This window comes from Macrobrachium rosenbergii, chromosome 20, assembly GCF_040412425.1.
Source record: "Macrobrachium rosenbergii isolate ZJJX-2024 chromosome 20, ASM4041242v1, whole genome shotgun sequence".
Classification (NCBI taxonomy): Eukaryota; Metazoa; Arthropoda; class Malacostraca; order Decapoda; family Palaemonidae; genus Macrobrachium; species Macrobrachium rosenbergii.
This window is the reverse complement of record NC_089760.1, coordinates 15704740-15724109: the sequence shown is the minus strand read 5'-3', so window position 1 is coordinate 15724109 and position 19370 is coordinate 15704740. Positions and strand designations below refer to the sequence as shown.

Here is a 19370-nt window from a genome sequence, read left to right as displayed (position 1 = left end):
TTTTATCATACAGTACATGTAAGATAATTATTGTACGAATGCCAGTGTAGTGATGTCACTTCCTACAATTCTGACATGGACAGGAGGCACAGGAAATGATTCCTGGATTCTTCTATGCCGCTTAAGAACTCTTCAGATGATGTGGGTCGGCGTTCAGATCCAATTCCAGTGTCACCTCGTCGGCTAAGGTTATTTGTTAAGGACCTCTTCAAGGTGTTTGAGATCTTCAGTCTCTTGGACTGGATAGTCAGAGCTCTGGCTAAGAAAGATGGGAATTTCAAGGAGTTAAAGAATGACATTGCCTCAGTCTGGCTAGGAGTACTGCCTGGAGCAGGCAAGGATATCAGAGATGGATCTATTGAGCCTCCGGCTCTTTTCTCCTTGGGAGTATTGAAGAAGGGGGAATTATGGTGCTTCTTTACATCTGAAGAGGTTACACAGACCCAGAAGTTGACCCTTTTGTTTTCGCCGTTGGACCCCCATCTCCTTTTCCCGCAGGGTACTTTGAGGAAAATTGCTTTGGACCTCCAAGAGGAGTCTACTCAGGATCTACTGTGGACAGGTCAAAATCGAGTGATTCTAGTCACTCAATTTTTCAGGCCAAACTAAAGATTCTGGCAGATGAATTGAGTCCTTGGAAGCAGGTCCCTCTCACCGAGTGGACCTTGCATCCCCTGGTCCGTTGGGATCTGTAGAATTTATGGGGGCAGGCCAACTTTGGACCTGTTTACCACCTCAAAGAACCATCGCCTTCCTCTCTTTTGTTCTCCGGCCATGGTCACTCTAGCCTGGGTAACACAAAACCATGTCTACTCAGACAACCTGACTTCAAGGAATTCACCAAAGGTGGTCTGCTCTTCCCCTGACAGGCTTCGGAAAGGCAGGAAGCTTGTCAGAGCAAAAGGGTCCTCTAGACGTGCTGCAGAGGCCATTGCAAAATGCAGGTGGCACTCTTCTATCAGCGTCTACCAGGCTAAGTGAGCACTTTTCCAAAACTGGTGTCCCAGACACATGTCTGTTCATCTGAGACATCTGTGACCCAATTTTGGATTTTCTCCTTTATCTGAGGAGATCTAGAATCTCTCGTCCTCCTCCATTAAGAGGTATCAAGCTACGCTTAACTCAGTTTTCAAGCTCAAGGACGTAGATCTTCCATCAACCCAATCTTAATGACCTCATTAAGTCCTTGGATGCATCCAAGCAAAGGAAGGAAGATCCGGTCTCCTGAAACCGGGACGTAGTGTTGAAGTTGCTGACAAGTCCCTCTTTTGAACTCTTACGTTCCTCTTCTCTGAGAAACCTTTCCTGGAAGACTCTCTTCCTTGTGGCCTTGACTACTGCTAAACGTATTACCAAGACCCAAGCCATCAATAAGGGAAGGTTTTCACTAGAAGAGACAGTTTATTCCTTTCCCTGGGATCTTGAGCCAAGAACGAGGACCCATTCTTGCTCTATTAAGAACTTAACAGTCATCCTTGGCTGTGAGGAATAAGAGAGAGTTATTTGTCCTGTTAGGGCTTTCAGGTAATTACCTGAACAGAACCAAGACAACCCAAGGGCCACCCATTAACCTCCGGTGTTCTGTTAAGAATCTGTCTCGCCCTCTGACTAGAAAGCTCTTGACGTCAGGACAGGCTATATCTCGTTATCTTTCAGGCACAATATGTTCGTTACTTCCATTCCGCAATTGACCTGCTGGAAGTGAAAAAAAAAAGCTGTGTTTGTAATTGCACTACCTTGGGACCCTTATCAGTGACTGGCATGGTGGTGGGTGAGGAAGCACAGAAATTTCTCATACTGTACGTCTCATTGCCTTGAAGTGAGATGTCGAGTTTTGGGGAGCCTGGGGGTTATTTTGTGCCTGGAGTACCCACCATTCTCAGTGGATGGGTAGTGGTTTTTTGTCAGTGTAGGTGACAGCGCTGTCTGGTTATTTGTTATATTGATACTGCATCCAGGGCAAGGGCACTTGTGTATTTCTTGTCAGCGATCAGGCCTATCCATGGTTCAACCACCATGCCACTACAGGTCAAGATGATTGCCAACCAGAAGCAGTTTCCACCTGCAGTAGCTCTCTTGCCACATAAGGAAATGACAAGCATTGTTTCAATGCTAGCCATCCTTTCTATTTCAAAGTCATTATCACACCTTAATGTTTTGGAGTAGAATATGTCCATTCATCCCACCCCCTAACAGTTTGGGATTCAGCTACATAATTACCTGGTAAGTTACTTATACGAAAATGATATTTTTATAATAAAATTAAGTTTCATATGTACTTACCAGGTAATTACAGAATCAGAGCCCCCCTCTAATGGACTTCAAGGGCACAGACAAAATGACACTACCGGCTAAGTCATTCCCATAACTCCCGTAGTGGACGGGGCTTATCACCTACACTAATCTATCAAAGTACTACCACGATTTTTAAATTAAAGGCTGCCACACGAGTTAGAAACTATAGCTACGTAACTACCAGGTAAGTATATATGAAACTTAATTTTATTATAAAAGTATCATTTTTAAATTAAAAAGAAGTGACAGTATATTAATATGTACATGTAACCTGATATATACTTACAGTAATTTGAATGCTTCTGGGAATGAATACTGAAAAGTTTATGTTAATGTTTTAGTATTTTATGCTGCAAGATTACTCCTGTAAATGATAAAATGCAACTTTTCCAGCAAACTTTGTACTCAGGCCCTAGTGAAATGTAAAAAGATGGGTGAAGGAGACCTTTATCATCATGGTAATATTTCATGCAAGTTTCTTTGTCACAGACTTAAACAGACTATTGCTTCTCTGTCAACTTTGGGTTTTGAAATTCTCTCCCTGATGCTATTTTCCCAGATTCCTATAACTTTTCCTCAATAAAGGCAAGCCTATTGCCTCTTTATGTGATAAATTATCTTTTTTTCCTCGTTTTATATCCTTTTATTTGTTTAAAAATGGAAAAAATATCATGTTACTTATCATATTACCTTCAGTGAAAAATTCTTTTATTTATCATGTTTTCTAACCTTTCTGTTGATGGTGTTTCAATTTTAGTTTTCTATAAAAGAAAACTATTGTGCTGGCTTTGTCTGCCCATCCGCACTTTTTTCTGTCTGCTCTTATATCTTAAAAACTACTGAGGCTAGAGGGCTGCAAATTGTTATGTTGATCATCCACCCTCCAATCATCAAACGTACCAAATTGCAGCCCTCTAGCCTCAGTAGTTTTTATTTTATTTAAGGTTAAAATTAGCCACAATCATGCTTCTGGCAATGATATAGGATAGGCCACCACTGGGCTGTGGTTTAAGTTTCACGGGTCGAGGCTCATACAGCATTACACCAAGACTGCCGAAGATAGATCTATTCTCAGTGGCCTTGATTATACACTGCAGCGGCTGTACAGAAAACTCGATTGGTCTTCGCCACATTTTTTACTTGTTTAATTTAGATAACAATTTCATGCATCAATATCTGACGCTTGGAAAATTTATGATTTTCAGTCTTATTTATATTGTACTGTAAGTATTCGTGATAAACATAGCCATCTTCCTAATAATAATCATTTTTGTATCAGACTTGCCTTTATAGGATTAGAAATGAACTTTCTCAACTCTCTTCTGTCTTGTGGTCTGTTTGCCAGAGCTCCCATCAGGTTTAGGTTTTCATCTGTCCCTTTTCCATGCTTTCCTGGGTCTTTTCAGGTCTTTATTCTACTTACATACCTACGGCTTTGCTTACCAAATTTTCCATATCCTTTCTCATTACTTGTCCAAACCTCCTCAGTCTTTGAGAATCTCAGTCAGTTTTATGACCTTTGGACACCACTTCTCCATGCCATTTCTTCACTCATCTTCCACTGTACTTGACAAGATAATAAGGAAACATTTTAAGATACATAAGTTTATGTAGTTTGTACAAGTAAATTATTTTGATTGAACTCTCATATTTGTGTTAGACAGTATGAAAACCAAACACTTGTATTCACTCTTATGATATTTAATACAAGATATATTAGTAAATGAGCTAGCTTTCATCAGAGGTACATGTTTTTGGCCCATGTAACAGAAAAGTTGATGAACAGATCAGTTTTTTTTTTTTTTATATCCATGTCTAATGCAAACCTTGAAGGATATTGTCAATTGCGTAAGATTACACAAAATAAACCCATCACAGTATGTTATTTAGTGATGAATCATACTAATCTGTTTGTTGTTAATCATTTCATAAATTGCTTGATATTACAACCTGTGATAGAATTCTGTACATTGTAGGTATTCCCATCAAATTCAATGCAAATTGTTTACGAGGGGTTAGATATCCTCAATGAAAATTCACATGATAAAAAGACTTAGTACTATAAACAAATGCATGCACTGTAGTGACAAACTGCCTTTGTTAGTTATAGTAACTGCAGGTAAATGTCTGTCAAAATGTAATTTTATCTCTTATTCGCCGGACAAATTATTATGTACGAAGACTAAAACCTAATTCATAATACAGTATTTAGATATATTTCAATGAAATATGTAAATTGAATTATCCTGATGAGGAGTTGTCTTGGGTGAATTCTAACATTTTCCTTTTTAGTGGTGGATTCATAAGGTATCCCAGTATATTTCATATTCGATTGCAGTATTGGACAAGGGCAATTGAAGCCTCCTGTAAATATGCATGAAAAATAAGGAAGAGCATAAATTATAACAAGGGCTGGAATTAGAAAGCTAATGACAAGAGTTTATATTTACAAACTTAGTACAGGGATTGGCAGTGTAAGTGCTCATTATTACTTGTATAAAAGGAATTGAAGATATTTGCTTGACTTTTACTATAAAACTTGAAGGTTCTCTGCAATATCATATTAATTAATCAAAAAAAAAGTCACTTGATGTGGATTTTTAATGTTTTATAGGTTCATCTCTTACAAAAATGTGCAAATGTATGATTGAGGAAATGCTCCGATTTCAGCTCTTCTGAATGAAAGCTTTTTTTTTTTCTAAACTTAGTGCATAGTTTTCTTTCACCACAAGTTGTTTTTACTTATGGCATGGCACAATTCATTTTTTTTACTTGGCTGTGGCGGCATTTCTATCTGGGCCACTCAGAACTCTTCCTCCTGCCGCTACATGAGTCTTCAGTATCACGACAAAGTTATATTCTGTAAGTGTGTGTGGCTGTCTTGAAGGTGCTCAGCTGTTCTTTTTCGTTTCTTCATTTGCAACTTTTTGTATCTGTGCTTCATTTTTATGGGTGCTTAGATGAATGTTTTTGACATTTTTTCTCAGAAAATAGTGTTTTTTAACTTCCAGTTAATAGCAGCTGGGTTTACTGCATGGTCAAGAAATATGTTTTTAGCTGTCTTTGTTATTATTATGTGAAAATCTGTGCTGGGAGTATACAATATACATACCCTTCAAGAGAAAGCTATCATGTTAAAACTTGCTTATATCCATATTTGTAGGAAACCAGTGAATTGTGTGTGTTAGTAAACTTGGTATTCATGAGATGTGAAACTAAGACATTCTTTTAAGAATGAAGAACAAGGCACTTAACTGAATACCCTAGGGATACCTGTTGCCTCTGCTGAAATATTTAAGCCTAATAAACAAAAGGAATAGTATTTCTGGTAGACCCTAAGTAGTTTTTTTGTACAAGCTTGGCTTTGTGAATGGTCATTAATTAATTCACCCTCTTCTCTACTTTCCTTGCTAATATGCCTTCTTTCTTCAAAGATGATACTTAAAGGTTCTGCAACAAGATAACTAATAAGATTTGTTGTATAAAAGATTTTTTTCTAATTCTCCTTTGGTCATTTTAATCTTATTTAACACTAGCTGTCCTCTCCTTTAGTCCAGTAACAATGTACAGTAGTTATCTCTAATTGTTGGTAATGTTTAGAGGGTAACTTTACTTTTAAATTATCCCTCAAAATTTTACTGTTGCTATTCAAGGCATTCAGTTTAAAATAAGTTTGTGTCATCTTTCTTATTTCCTTTAGGATGGTACATGGCATGGAAAATAATAATAGAAACCTAGTTTTATGAGGCTAATATTAGAGATATATTGTTCTCAGGTTATTAGAGAATACATTGGATGACAGAAACTGAGGGTTTAGATAGAGCTTCCTATGTTACTAGATCCTTATCATGGTTTTTGGCTTAGATTTTATGCAGGAAAAATTAATCATTCAGGTAACCTAAAGATAACAGAGTTATAAGGACTTCCTTCTGGGGATCTCTAAGAGAGATTCACCATATGAAACATTTGGATCCCTCTCTCTCTCTCTCTCTCTCTCTCTCTCTCTCTCTCTCTCTCTCTCTCTCTCTCTCTCTCTCTGTGAGACTATAAATTTAGTTCAATACTTGGATGATGTACTATTTTACATTTTGAAATTGCTTGCAGTCTGCATATCTTGAACATGAAGTGCAGCAAATAGATCATGGAAAAGATAGGAATATTTGCAGAGTTGACATTAACAAATTGGTGAGAGCACACTGAAGAGTGGTAACTTGTTATGGTAATGGCATAAAGGTCTTTAAGGCAGGATGCATGAAAGTTTTTTCACTTATACCACAGCAGTAAATTTTTACCGACGGTACTTGTACAGTATATTACTCCTTTTACACTCAATTCATTGGTAGCTCAGTTTTTATTATGTTATGCAATCATTTTCAGGTTACTGGCATCTTTTCCTGTGATAGCCTTGCCTTCAATTCCACAAGTGTATCATATTTGTCATGTACAGAATTTTGGTTATGATTTACAAAGATTCAAAATGTTCATGGTGTTCTAGAGCATGCATATAATTCTGATACTTAGTACTTAGTACAATGCAACTAAAATTTTGTTAGTACCCTGATAACATAGCACTTGGCCAGATTCTCTGTTTTCTTGTCTCTCTTTCACATAACCCATTGTTAGTTAAAATTACATCAACAAAATATTCATCTGAGCACCTGAGTAGTAAATGGATTCTCTGTAATATGATTTATTCTTTTGTATCCTACATTAGAACATTGTTGTGCTCTGCTTCTATTTCAGTAGTTTGTCTATGTAGGCAGTGTTGGTTCTTGCATCCCATCAGCCTTTATTCATTTCTAAATGTGTTTGCTATAAATACCATTTGACAGTGATTAGTTACAAGAAGTTGATTGTAACTTCCAAGATAAAAATGCACTTCTTTCTCATTATGTATAGCATCTCTGTGCCTGTAATTTGTACAGATTTTCTCATTTATATTAATTAGGTTACAGAATCCAATAGTTGATCTTTCTCAGAAATGTAATATCTCATTGAGTGTTACCTTTTAATACAGTTCATATGATTGAGATATTTTTGCCAAGTTCCTTTCCACAGGAGAAAAAATCTCTTAAATTGTAAATTGGTATATTACTGGGAAATTACACTAATTGAAAAGTAATTGGTTAAATACTCCCTAACATGTAGCCCTGCGGGAAGTAGTTCTAGTCCTGGAGAAAATGGTGGAGTACAGACAGATACTGAAGCCAGCCGTGATGGTAGCGGCATTGTGGCAGGTCAGCGCTTACGACGAAGGCGACCACTTCTGAGAGGCAACTCCATTCAAACCAATAAGTATCACCTCCCTCGACAAGGATCAATAGATGCATCAGGAGAGGAAACACAGGAGGTCAGTTACACAAATATTTACACTATTTACTTGCATTAGAAGCACTGTCTCTAAAAAAGAAGTTATTTTAGAAATATTTTATTCAATTCAACATTTTGATTTGATCATTTGTCTTTGGTTGTGTAGCACCTTGGAAGGCAAAAATTTTGTCTAAAATTATTGCCAAGGGAGAGATAATATGTGTCTATCAGGTCATCCATTAGCAAGAAGTTCCGTAGTACAGTGTATGCAGTGACTGAAAAACCATTGAATTTTGACCCATTATTATCGTCAGCCATTGAGAAAATCTGATTTATTAGTTTAAATTAGAAAATACATGTAACAGATTCTAAGTAATTAGTACTGTACAGTACTGTGTTTGTGAGAGAAAGTGACAGGATTCCTACTCACTTATATTTTCTTGAAAGTTTAAAGCTCCTTAATACATATACTTTATCTTTGCATTTGGTTAGTCAGCCACGGGAAGGAAAGAATATAGTTTTAGATGTCCATCCGGACACTATTTTTTTACAACATACATTGTGTTACTGTATTAGAAATTGTAACTCATGGTGCCAGCATTGTTTTGTATCAGTTTGGTTAAAGGAAAAACAGAATGCCTATCATTGTTTACTAATGCTCTGAAAACTAGTTAACCACATGTTTCAGCATTCATTCTTGTCACTTTAGTGCCAGAAGCATCTCAGCAGAGGCCGTTTGCTAAAGCATTGTGTTTCCCATGCATAAACCTTATGACCTTATCCATTTTGTGTTTCTTGGTCCATGGGAAAATAGTTAGGTAAGATGGGTGAAATAGCTAGCCTAACCATGGTAGGGATGTAAGAGTAATGAGCTATCTCACTTCATCGTTCAAGTAAAGTCATATTGCATATTTAAATACAGTAATCAGCTGAAGTTTTAATGGGAGACGTTGTTGTTACCAACCTGCCAAATGCTGTTTAAAGTTTCCCAGACAAGAAAAAAGAAACTTAAAAGGCCAAATAGTATATGTTATATCCTTTATCCATGGACTCCCAACACTTTTGTAGAGGCATATGAAAAGAGAACTTTTGGGATTGGAGGGATCAGTTATACTTTTCGTAAGTAGATGGTGACCTGCCACAATTGTAGACATGCTATCACCTCATCTTTGACAAAAATGGGGACATTTTATTGGCTGACTGTGCCCTCCAGCTCCAACAGCAGAGTTAGAAATTCTGATATTCTGAATCAACTTAATGAATCAGATATGCATAGGAAGTTAATTCCTAAGGATGTATGTAGTGTACAAGTATGTTGACCACATATCCAAACGGAAATTTTGTTTGCCTGCCACAAGAATGAGTTCTCAACTACAGTTTTACAGTTTTTAGTTAACTATGAATATTTTGTATATCTCAACATTACAAAAAATGTTTCTCACCAGAAACACTGGTACACTCTATACAGTATAAGGAAAGGAAAATGTTCAATAATAGACACAGTGCATCTACAAGCAAAAAGCTAGAGAGAGTACAGTATCTGAAACTAAGAATAATCTTAATTTTATAATTCCAGGTTTAGTGGAAATTGAGTGTATAAATGTAAGTTATTGTGTGCAAAAACATAAATTTGTTCAATCATATTTTAGAGTAATACTGTACAGAACAAAAAATTATTCAGCTCTGCTCTGGCTTCACATTTAAGTATGCATTACAGTACTCACATACATATGTTATTCATGGGCAAAATGATTAGATAGATTTTTTATTAATGTCAGTTTTGTTTTCTTTTGTAATATTTTAATGCTGTATTCATGTATGTACTGTATATTGTCCATATAAATGACTTCTTGTCTTATTGCAATTTATGCTCTTCATGTCTTGTTTCTTGATATACCAATATTTTTGTTACTATTGTAGTTTGTTTTTATTTATGTTTTTATTTATGAAGTATTTTTGTACTGTATATAGCTAAGCTATTTTTGTTCTTATATAACAACAGTACAGCAATGTTATTATTAAAAAGATTTACCTGCTGTTCTTGTGCATGTATTTTAGCAACACCAAATGTTTGAATGTAAATACAAAAAATTCTTGATATTCCCTGCTATACATGCAGTCAAATGTAGTACAGTAATAACCTCACTTCAACTTTCTTGGATTCCAGCATGACAGGTTCATCATAGATTCATAACCTCTTGTAGATCATGTTAAAAAGTACTTAAGTGTAAACAGATAGCTGGCAGTCTTCAGCATACAAAAACCTTTGACACTACATGGTGGTTCTCTATTCTGAAAGAAGACAGATTAACACTTATGTTATGTAAGACATCAGCTTCATAAATTATGGGAGTCAGATGTATGGATCTGTTGCAAATTAAGTCTTTAAGCTGGGTGCACTCCATAACGCACTAAGAATGTGCACAGCATGAGTTACATCATCACACAGTGTGTAAGTAATAAGGTCCTAAAATAGTAGTGGCCAATAGCTGGTAAATAAGTTATGATCAAAACTTTTCTTTTCTATATAGAAATATGTTTATCTCAGTATTTATGCAAAAATATATCACAGAAGGCAAACACAATGATTTCTCACTGACCATAGAATCACCCTTACAGCGAAATAGAGCAAATTGAAAACTATATTTTTTTAATACTGCTATCATGGCATTAGATACCTGGGCATTGTCAGTAGGCTTCTAATTTTTGTTTTTAGGGAAAATAGCAGTCATGTAGTACGCTATAAAAAAATTATCCACAAACCCCTAAACATCATACGGTACACACACAATAAAACACATAGGACATAAAGGCCCCACACTGCACAAATCATTTTGATGATTCCAGACCTCTGGTGAAGGATTTGCTGCAGTCTCATCTAATGAAACAAACCAGTTATCTTTCCTGTTGCCTCATCAAAATTGTCTGTATTATGAAATCAGCAAGCAAGGGTATTAAAAACATGCCACCATACAATTTTTTTATTTTAAGTGACTAGAAACAAGTTAGAAGCATTTCAGAACTATTGTCCAAGAAATCTTTTTGTATAGCAAATTAATATATCACCCCACAAATTTTATGAAGCCTATCTAAATGTTGAAATATGTTGGCTCTCTGCCAATGTAAGCAAAATTGCAACTAGTACTACAGTAGTATGACCTTATTTCATACACATATTGCTGCTGATTATCATTTTCTAATGTATCTTAAAGACCCAGCTGTAATAATGTGAAGGATATTTGGCCTGATAGCAAATTAAAATAAATTAAATCATTTGCTGGACTGTGGTGTTCCTCATTCAAAAATGAATGCCACATTAATGTAAATTTTTTTAAAAATTAGTCGCACTCATTTGACCCATAAGTATTTGGTAGAATAAACAGATCCCAGAATATAATGAATGCACAGACCAACAACTTCATTAACTATATAACAATTAGATATATTTTACATCTGTCCCATTGTCAGCCTATGATGAATATCAAGTCTTTGAAACAAATCCTTGAAAGATGTCAGAATCTTCAGCATTTTCAGTTTATTGAATCATTAAATTTTTAAGTTGAATATATTACAATAGGGAAATACCTATGTTCATTGAAAACAATACTCTGGGCCAGCAAAGTGAGAGCTAAGAATGCTTTTACTCTGTACAGTAGTCTGATTACAAAAAGTCTCCAGAAATGGAAGATAATATATTTTATAGATTATTCCACCATCCATTACTTTGCAGGAACAGTTGATGCTGAAACCTTCAAGAGGAACTGCAGAAGAGCTCCCACGTCATCGGAAAATTTCACGGTTCAGAAACTTTGGCAATCAAATCCGGTAGGTAAAAATAGAAGGAACCATTTGCTATTTTGTAAGATACAAGTTACTGTGTTTGTGAACATTTTGAGTGAATCTTTCAAAAGGCTATTTACAGCATTGTGTAAATTGTATGTTGTTTGGTGCTTGGTTGGATAGTACAGTACAGTATTCACCAGATACTCATTGGCAGTTGGAAGTTGTAGATTTGTTGTATTATGGTTGATAATAATGAATGAATCTTTGTCATTTTATTATTGTAGGCTAACTAAGGTAAAATACTTTACAGTTTATACTCACAAATAACCGTAAGGTATTTCTGCATTGTAAGCCATTGTTATTCATTAGTATTTTGCACATTTAGGAGGATTGTTTTCTAATGTTCAAAAGCAAACAAAATCTTGGACTAATTCCAGACCATTATCACAGAATGAATAAAAATTTCTCATTAAGAATAAACATATGAAAGAGTGAAAGGGAACTGGAATAATTAAGAATAGATTAACTAATTCAGTTCTACAGTTATATTGGTTCTACTAAAGTTATATTGATTCTGCCATAAAATTTGCTAATCAGAAACTGTTGAGATATTATGGAATGAAAACAATTGAATTTAATATCAATGTTTCCTTTAGTGAAAGTAAAACAGCGGTTCCTTTACTTTTCTCACAATTTATTCATTATTCTAGACTTTGGCCTATCTTGTTATAATTGAAATTTTTTTCCCAATAAACTGTACTGTAATTTGTGGTAAAAGCAATAGTCATTTAGTGAGGAAAAATGCATTAGATCCAGATCCAAATCTAATCATTTCAACTTAATACACTATATGTCTGATAAACAGTGGCAATAACCATTCACTGAGGATGCCAATCTAGGTATCATTGCAAGGGTGCCCTGGAGTGTGATTGTTTGAATCTGGCGAGAAGTTATACGCCAGTCAAGATAACTATTATCTCGGTTCAGTGCCAGACCTAGTTTATTTGAAATTTTCAACTATGCACATTATTTTCAAAAGGTAATTAACAGTGTGACAGGCCTCACTTGTCAAGTTTAAATAGGCCTAACAGCTGATACATAGGGCTTAATAAAGCAGGTATAAGACAGAATGAGTAACTGGGAATGAATGAGGAAATGATCCTGAAAGTAGTGGCAGGGGGAAAACCTTCTTGATATCCAGCTCACTTCTGATACATTAGCAAGTAGGGTATGACTGTAAGGGCAGTTTCATGCAAGGTGAGTATGGTTGCTGGTTAGACATCTGCCACCAAGGTGTCTGTCTGACTTCAGTGGACTGATTTGCATCAGATTTCTTGCAGCTAACTTGATGAAAAGGGTCCCTGGAATTTTTTTCGTAAAGCCAGCACAGTGTTTTGGATAAGATTTGTCAGGAAAAAACCTGGGGAACCCTGTCAGGTGGTGTTTTAGTCACAGTCTTCTGCACTAAGAGGGATCCTCTTTTTTTTGATGAGAAATCTTGTCTGGAACCAGAAAGATTATGCCTTGCTCATTCCAGAGAAGTAAATGCTGGTTTCTGCAGAATGCTTTGATCTGTTCTGTCATGCCACAGAGGTAAGCTCTTCGTAACAGATGCTGTTAAGGTAGACTCAAACAATATTTTGAACTTAGAGATATCTGAGGATCTTTGTGCTGAACTCTATGCCATATCTGAAAGTTATTTTCAAGGACTTACTTGAACCTTTGGGGTTACTGAAATCTTTGATGATGTGGGTCGACAGGTCCACTCATAGAGGAAAGTTGAGCAGCGACATTGATCACTGTGAGCACCTTTTGGGATAAAAGTATAAGATGAAGGTTATAAATGATTCATCATGCAAAAGGATGACTCACAAAGTAGGGTAGTGTTGAACTAGCCTATGGAATTATGTAGGATGACTTGCAAAGCAAAGTAGTGATTGAATTTTGTGGAAGGATTCTCAAAGGAAGGTAGTGAAAGGTTACCCTGTGTAATCATCAGTGGCAATTTGTGTAAAAATAGTGGAGGGACTGCAGGCTTCTTACAGCAGTAGTTTGTACAAGTTTGAAATACGTCAGATCTGAATTGGTGTCCATGGATTAGCAGGCTGTGGAGATGATGGTAGGAGCCATCATCATGGCTGGTGGAGGTATAGATGGCCAAGATGGTGGCGACAGTCAACACTGTAGTATTACTGAAGAATAAAGTCGGCATTTTAGTTCTTTGACATAGCAATGTAGGTTAGTACTGTACTTGATCATTGAAATCCTTCATTTCTGCTACAGTACTATGTTTTTGGTTGATATCATTGCTAAATTAAAAACAGCACCATGGTACTCTGCAAAAGAATGTGAATACCCTGTACTCTGTTGAAGACCATTGTGCTTCTGCCATTGTTATTGAAGTTATTAAAACTTTCAGTAGATTTACAATGTATGAATAATGAGGTTTTCTGATCTATACAAATCTTTTCTTTTGTGTTGTATGTGACACTGGGAGTTTAGTTTTTCAAGCATGGGATAGGCTGCAGCTGCTTTTGGAAGTGCATCACTAAAAAATTATATCACAAACCTTGGCATGAACCTATCAATCCATATTAAATTTTCTTCTTTTCTGCTCAGGATGTGACAGTATAGCATCACATATAACATTCTAACTTCTAAAATAGAGGATTGAAGCTTTTAAAGGCATTGCTCATAGCTTCATCGATATTTCTAGACTGAAGCATAGAGAATATAACCATGAGGCAATACTTGGAGAAAAATTCCAAACAAAACTGAAATTCAGGATCATGCACAATTCTCTTAATACAAGCTGCTGTAGACCCAGTACCTCTTGAGTTTGATGCCTCCAGGATGTTGCAAAATTCAGTTAGTGCATCTTTAATTTCATTTACAGCACTGACTGTACTGCTTTTGAAGCTGCAGTATGTTGATGATGACAGCGGAATTCAGTGGCCAGCAACATTCTCCAGTACAGTCATACCTTGAGGAGAATTTAAAAAATGTTAGTATTTCTGACAAATTAAGAAAATTCCCTGCAGCCATACATTAGCATACTGTGACTGCCTTGTCAGAAATGAAGTTTAACTGGTGTACATAACACATGATAAAGTTAGCATATCTCTAAAATTTTTATTCTGGCATTGTACAGCTGCCTTGCCTCTGGCTCTTGTGGGACAGTCAACACAGTAAAATCTGGAGTTTTTTAAATAATGCACTTAATATACTTCTGCTGTCAGAATAATAAGGTTGGAAGATCCCCAGGAACCCTCAAGTATCCCTTGCAACTTATACCTAAGAACAATTACCATCTTTGTTCTGTCATAAGTATCCATTTTCTCATCACACACAATTCTCATACTCTGCATTCTTTACTTCTTCCTTGGTTTTATTTTTGCAGATTTCTAACATATATTCTGAAAGTTCATTCTTTATAAAAACCATGGCTTCTAAACTGGAACCTATTCACAGGCAAAAGCATCATAATACCTCTAAGAATTTTCCACAATATTTTAAGGTTTTTAATTTTGACTGCACATGTGAGTTTTTTACCTTTTCATTGTGCTTTGTAACCAAGAGCTTGTGTGCTGTATCAGTTTGAGCTAGCAATGTTATATCAGTCATGATATTCATGTGTTTGGCCAACTGCTCATGTATTATTTTCTGGGATAAATACCTCAAATCATTCACACCACTTTATGTCCATGATGAGGCTCCACCACGATTTAAGCATGGACAGCAGACTAAAGTGTGTTTCTTGTCAAAACCATAGCTAATCACTGATATTAACTGACATGTATTTTCTTTGCCCTTTTTGGTCTTTCAAATGAATAAAACTGGTTTATGTCTTCTTGCTTCAGACTGGTTTATGTCTTCTTGCTTCATTTTTATTTTTCATTTAATTTTATCTGGAAAAAGTTGATTCTTGGCAAATAATTCACCAAGTTTGCTCTAATTTCCATTGCCAAAGGATTCAAAGCAAAGACTGTACAATATTAACAATGAAGTTCTTACCCCATATCACACCACCTCTCATCCAGCCCATGGAAAAGCAGGTCATCTCTAATTTCAGGGAACTTTACACCAAAGCACCATTCCAGATGTTCTTTGAAGTGACCTCTGATAGAGAGCAGACTCTTGAGAATTCTGGAAGAATCACTTCAATATCTTCCACTGCACAAGACTCATAGATAAAGCCGTGGGGGATGTCTCTTACAGAGCTATGACCTCTTCATAGGGAAAATTGTGGCCGTATGCCGAAACAGAAAGAGACTTCGAAGGTTTTGAGGCCGAGCCTGTTGTGGGTGATATTGTGTCTCTGGGCAAGTCCATGGGCTTGGAGCCATTGATAATGATGCAAAGGAATTAGTGGAGGAGCATGAAACAGAGCTCACTAAAGAAGAACTGCAAGACTTTCAGAGGGAGTAGTAACAGCCAGCAGCTATGGAACTGATTTCAGAGTAGGAGGAGAGAAGGAAGATGTCTCTAGTTGTTCATATGTGAAAAAAACCTTTCGATCTTTACGTATAAGGAAAATCTCTCTAGCGCAGCTGGATCCAGTTGAAAATAGAACAAGGTTTGGTGGCATCAGTGTATCAGCCAACAGGGAGAGAGAGTAGGTGGGGCCTGACCTCTTCTCCCCTTCGCATACACTGTGAGTCGCCAGTTATCTCTCAAACCACTTTCAAGCAAGACGTACGTTCTGGTTTTTCATCTTTTTTTGTGTGTGTGTTTTTTGTGATATATTGTGATTATCTGTGTGTATCTGCATTTGAGAAATGCAAACCCATGAATTATCTAAGAAGTCTTTGCCTCAGAGGAAATGTCCTGGGGCAGGTAACAACCTGTGTTTTCATTATCTTGCCTCTTTTGAGACTGATCCTTGTTCGACTTGTAACAGATGCAAATCTAATCACTGGAATGTAAGTAACCCCTGTTCAGAGTGTCATGACTGGTCTCCAGAGCAATGGAAGTGTTTTGGTAAGAAGAAATACAAGAGGAAATCAACTATTCCATCCTGGGAAGGTTTTGTGCCTCCAAAGACATCTGATGCTGCCATTCCTCCTTGTTTTTCCTCTCCACCAGTTTTCCCTCTCGTTCCATCTCCTCAGGAAGATTTTACTCCTTCTCATTCTTCTATTGCTTTGTCTAGATAGTGCGAGGAAGGGTTCAGGAGATCTTCTGATTGATTTAGCTGCCTCTGTTCTTGGGGGGGGGAGCTCCTCCTTGTACTGTTGCAATGATGGGTGCGGAAAAGCTATCCAAGCGCTGGTCTTCACTAGGTCTACCTGGGGAACCCAGCTTTGGGGGCCTACTGTCCCACCATCTTGTCTTCCCATCTCCCAGTGTCTGCATCATATCAGTCTCTACTGCGACGGTGTCTGTGACTTCTGCTTTCGTGTCTATGGCCGCAACTCCTCTGCCTACACCGTTCTTTCATTGGCCATGCCCCTCCCATCTGTTTCCATTCCTGGGCCTTCTACGTCTTCTCCTCCCGACTCCCATGTTCAAGCCCTGATGGAGAGAGTCGAAGGTGCCCCTCTGAAGAAGTTCAGCAGCTCCATTACGAAGAAATCTAAGAAGGGACATTGTAGATTTCTATCTTGTCTTCTTCTTCTCAGTCATCTTCTTCGTTGTTCATTTGTTCCATCCCACCAAGGTGTTGGAGGAAGAAAGACTTCGCGACCCCTCCTCCCAAGATGTTCTGCAGGCCCTCTTTGGATACCTGTTCCATCTCCCCTTTGTCTGAGGGCAAGTCCAACCGTCTGTCTCCTACAGTTGATTCTCAGTCGGCTGATCACGGCCGTACCGTCACCTCCAAGTTTGTTCCTGGTTCATCTCAGCTGCCCTTCCAGGGTTGCTCGCCATTATGGACAACTGTGCATCTGTCCAGGTTCACGGTCATATGTCTTCAGTCTTAGCTACTGATGCATCACCCAGTTCCTGATTCTTGTGCAGCAATGCACTCTACAACAGAAGTCTTCTAAGAGCCATAGATCCATGGATGAGGCTCCTCCTCCAGGTAGTTCAAGGAAGGGTCCAGGAAATCTTGTGATTGACTTAGCTGCCTCTGTAGTTTGGGGGATGGTTTGAGGAGGGAGGCAGCTCCCCCTTGTACTGTTGTTTCAGGTATGGATATGGAAAAGGTATCCGAGTGCTGGTCTTCACTAGGTCTACCTGGGGAGGCAACTTTTGGGGCCTACTGCCCCACCTCTTGTCTTCCCATCTCCCAGTGTCTGCCCCATGTCAGTCTCTACTGTGATGGTGCCTGTGACTTCTGCTTGCGTGTCTATGGCTGTGACTTCCTCTGCCTACACCTTTCCCTTCAACGGCCGTGGCCCTCCCGTCGGTTACCGTTCCTGGGCCTTCTATGTCTTCTCCTCCCCACTCCCTTGTTCAAGCCCTGATGGAGTCGAAGTGCTCTTCTGAAGAAGTTTGGCCACTCCATTACAAAGAAATCAAAGAAGAGACGTATATCTCCATCTTCCTTGTCGTCTTCTTCCCAGTCATCTTCTTCATCGTCTGTTCGTTCCATCCCACCAAGGCATTGGAGAAAGAATGACTTCGCGGCCCCTTCTTGCAAGAAGTTCTGCAGGCCCTCTTTGGATTCCTGTTCCATATCCCCTTTATCTGAGGGCAAGACCAACCATCCATCTCCTACAGTTGATTCTCAGTTGGCCCATTACAGCCGTACTGTTGCCTCCAAGTTTGTTCCTGGTTCATCTCCAGCTTCCCCTCCAAGGTTACTCACTGTTACAGACAGCCATGTATCTGTCAAGTTTCACGGCCATATGTCTTCTACCTTGCTACTGATGAGCGTCAGCCAGTTCCTGGTTATTGTGCAGCAACACACACTACAATAGAAGTCTCCCCTAAGAGCCATAGATCTACGGATCAGGCTCCTCCTCAAGAAGTTGCAGTCATTTTGCCTTCTTCCGCTTGCCCTGCTCTATACACGAGGGTAAGACCATGGCTGTTAAGAAAGACGACAAGGCGGCCTTGAATAAGTCGACTTCACACGCGAGGGAATGTCCTCATGATTGGGATCGTTCCTCTCTTAGAACAAGTAGTCCACAGAGCGGGGAGCACGGCCGTGACCATCCTCCATGTAACGAGAGTCCTTCTCGGTTGCAGAAACAACCACGGCCATCCTCTCCTGTAACACATAGGCCACGCTCTCGGTCTTGTGTATAGGACCGCTATCAAGACAGTTCCTTCTCATTCATTAAAATGATATATACCCAGAGTGTTTGGCCCTGACCGTTCTTATGCTCCAGTAGTGAATAATGGTACACAGGAATGGTCAATAGGCAAAATTTCTGCAGCAGCCATGTCTAGTGACAATGAAGAGAGCGCCCACTTTCTTAGACCTTTGCAGTCCTGTGTCAAGACTATTTCATGTGGCTCACCTAACAGCAAATATGTAGGCTAATTGGCTGTTGAAGAGAAGAGATTCTGCCCTCTCTGGGATCTCTAAATTTGTTGGCCCTGATTCCACCTTGGCACTGAGGAATGGAACAATTCTAGGAACTTTGTCATTCTTTTCTAAGGACCAAGTTGAGGCTGCAGTGGACAGACAAAGAGCAGACAATAATGACTGTCTGGTCCTTCAGGCTGTTATTAAGTCTTCTGGTCCTTCATGTGCCAATGTGACTACTTATATCTCAGGCTGCTGCTTACCCTTCCCCTAAGAGATCTCAACCTACGACCATTCCTTGTAGGGACTGCCAGCCTTCTCCTGCTCCTGCTACAAAGACACTTGAGCAGCGTCCCTGTCAGTCCTGTCCTGGCAGAGGAGGCTGGGGCAGGGCTAGAGGAGGAAAACACTAGGGGACACCACTCCCCATTTGCTGCTGTTGGTAGGGGGGGTTGCCTGGCGAGACATTGGGCAATTTGGCAGCAGCACGGAGTGAAGACCTGGGTGGCAGATGTTCTGCAGGTGGGATATCTATTCCCCTTCGAGTTTCCTCCTCCTCTTTCCA

At 38.4% G+C, this 19370-nt stretch overlaps 1 protein-coding gene across 3 annotated transcripts in view; it reads left to right on the top strand.

Moving 5' to 3' along the window:
* LOC136849080 (uncharacterized) overlaps positions 1 to 19370 on the top strand; it is a 1041516-nt gene that overhangs the window by 969062 nt on the left and 53084 nt on the right. For all 3 annotated transcript variants that reach the window (XM_067122009.1, XM_067122007.1, XM_067122010.1), the window contains 2 exons: positions 7444 to 7645; positions 11336 to 11430. In XM_067122009.1, the coding sequence (XP_066978110.1) occupies positions 7444 to 7645; positions 11336 to 11430 (297 nt within the window). The remainder of the gene's footprint in view (positions 1 to 7443; positions 7646 to 11335; positions 11431 to 19370) is intronic.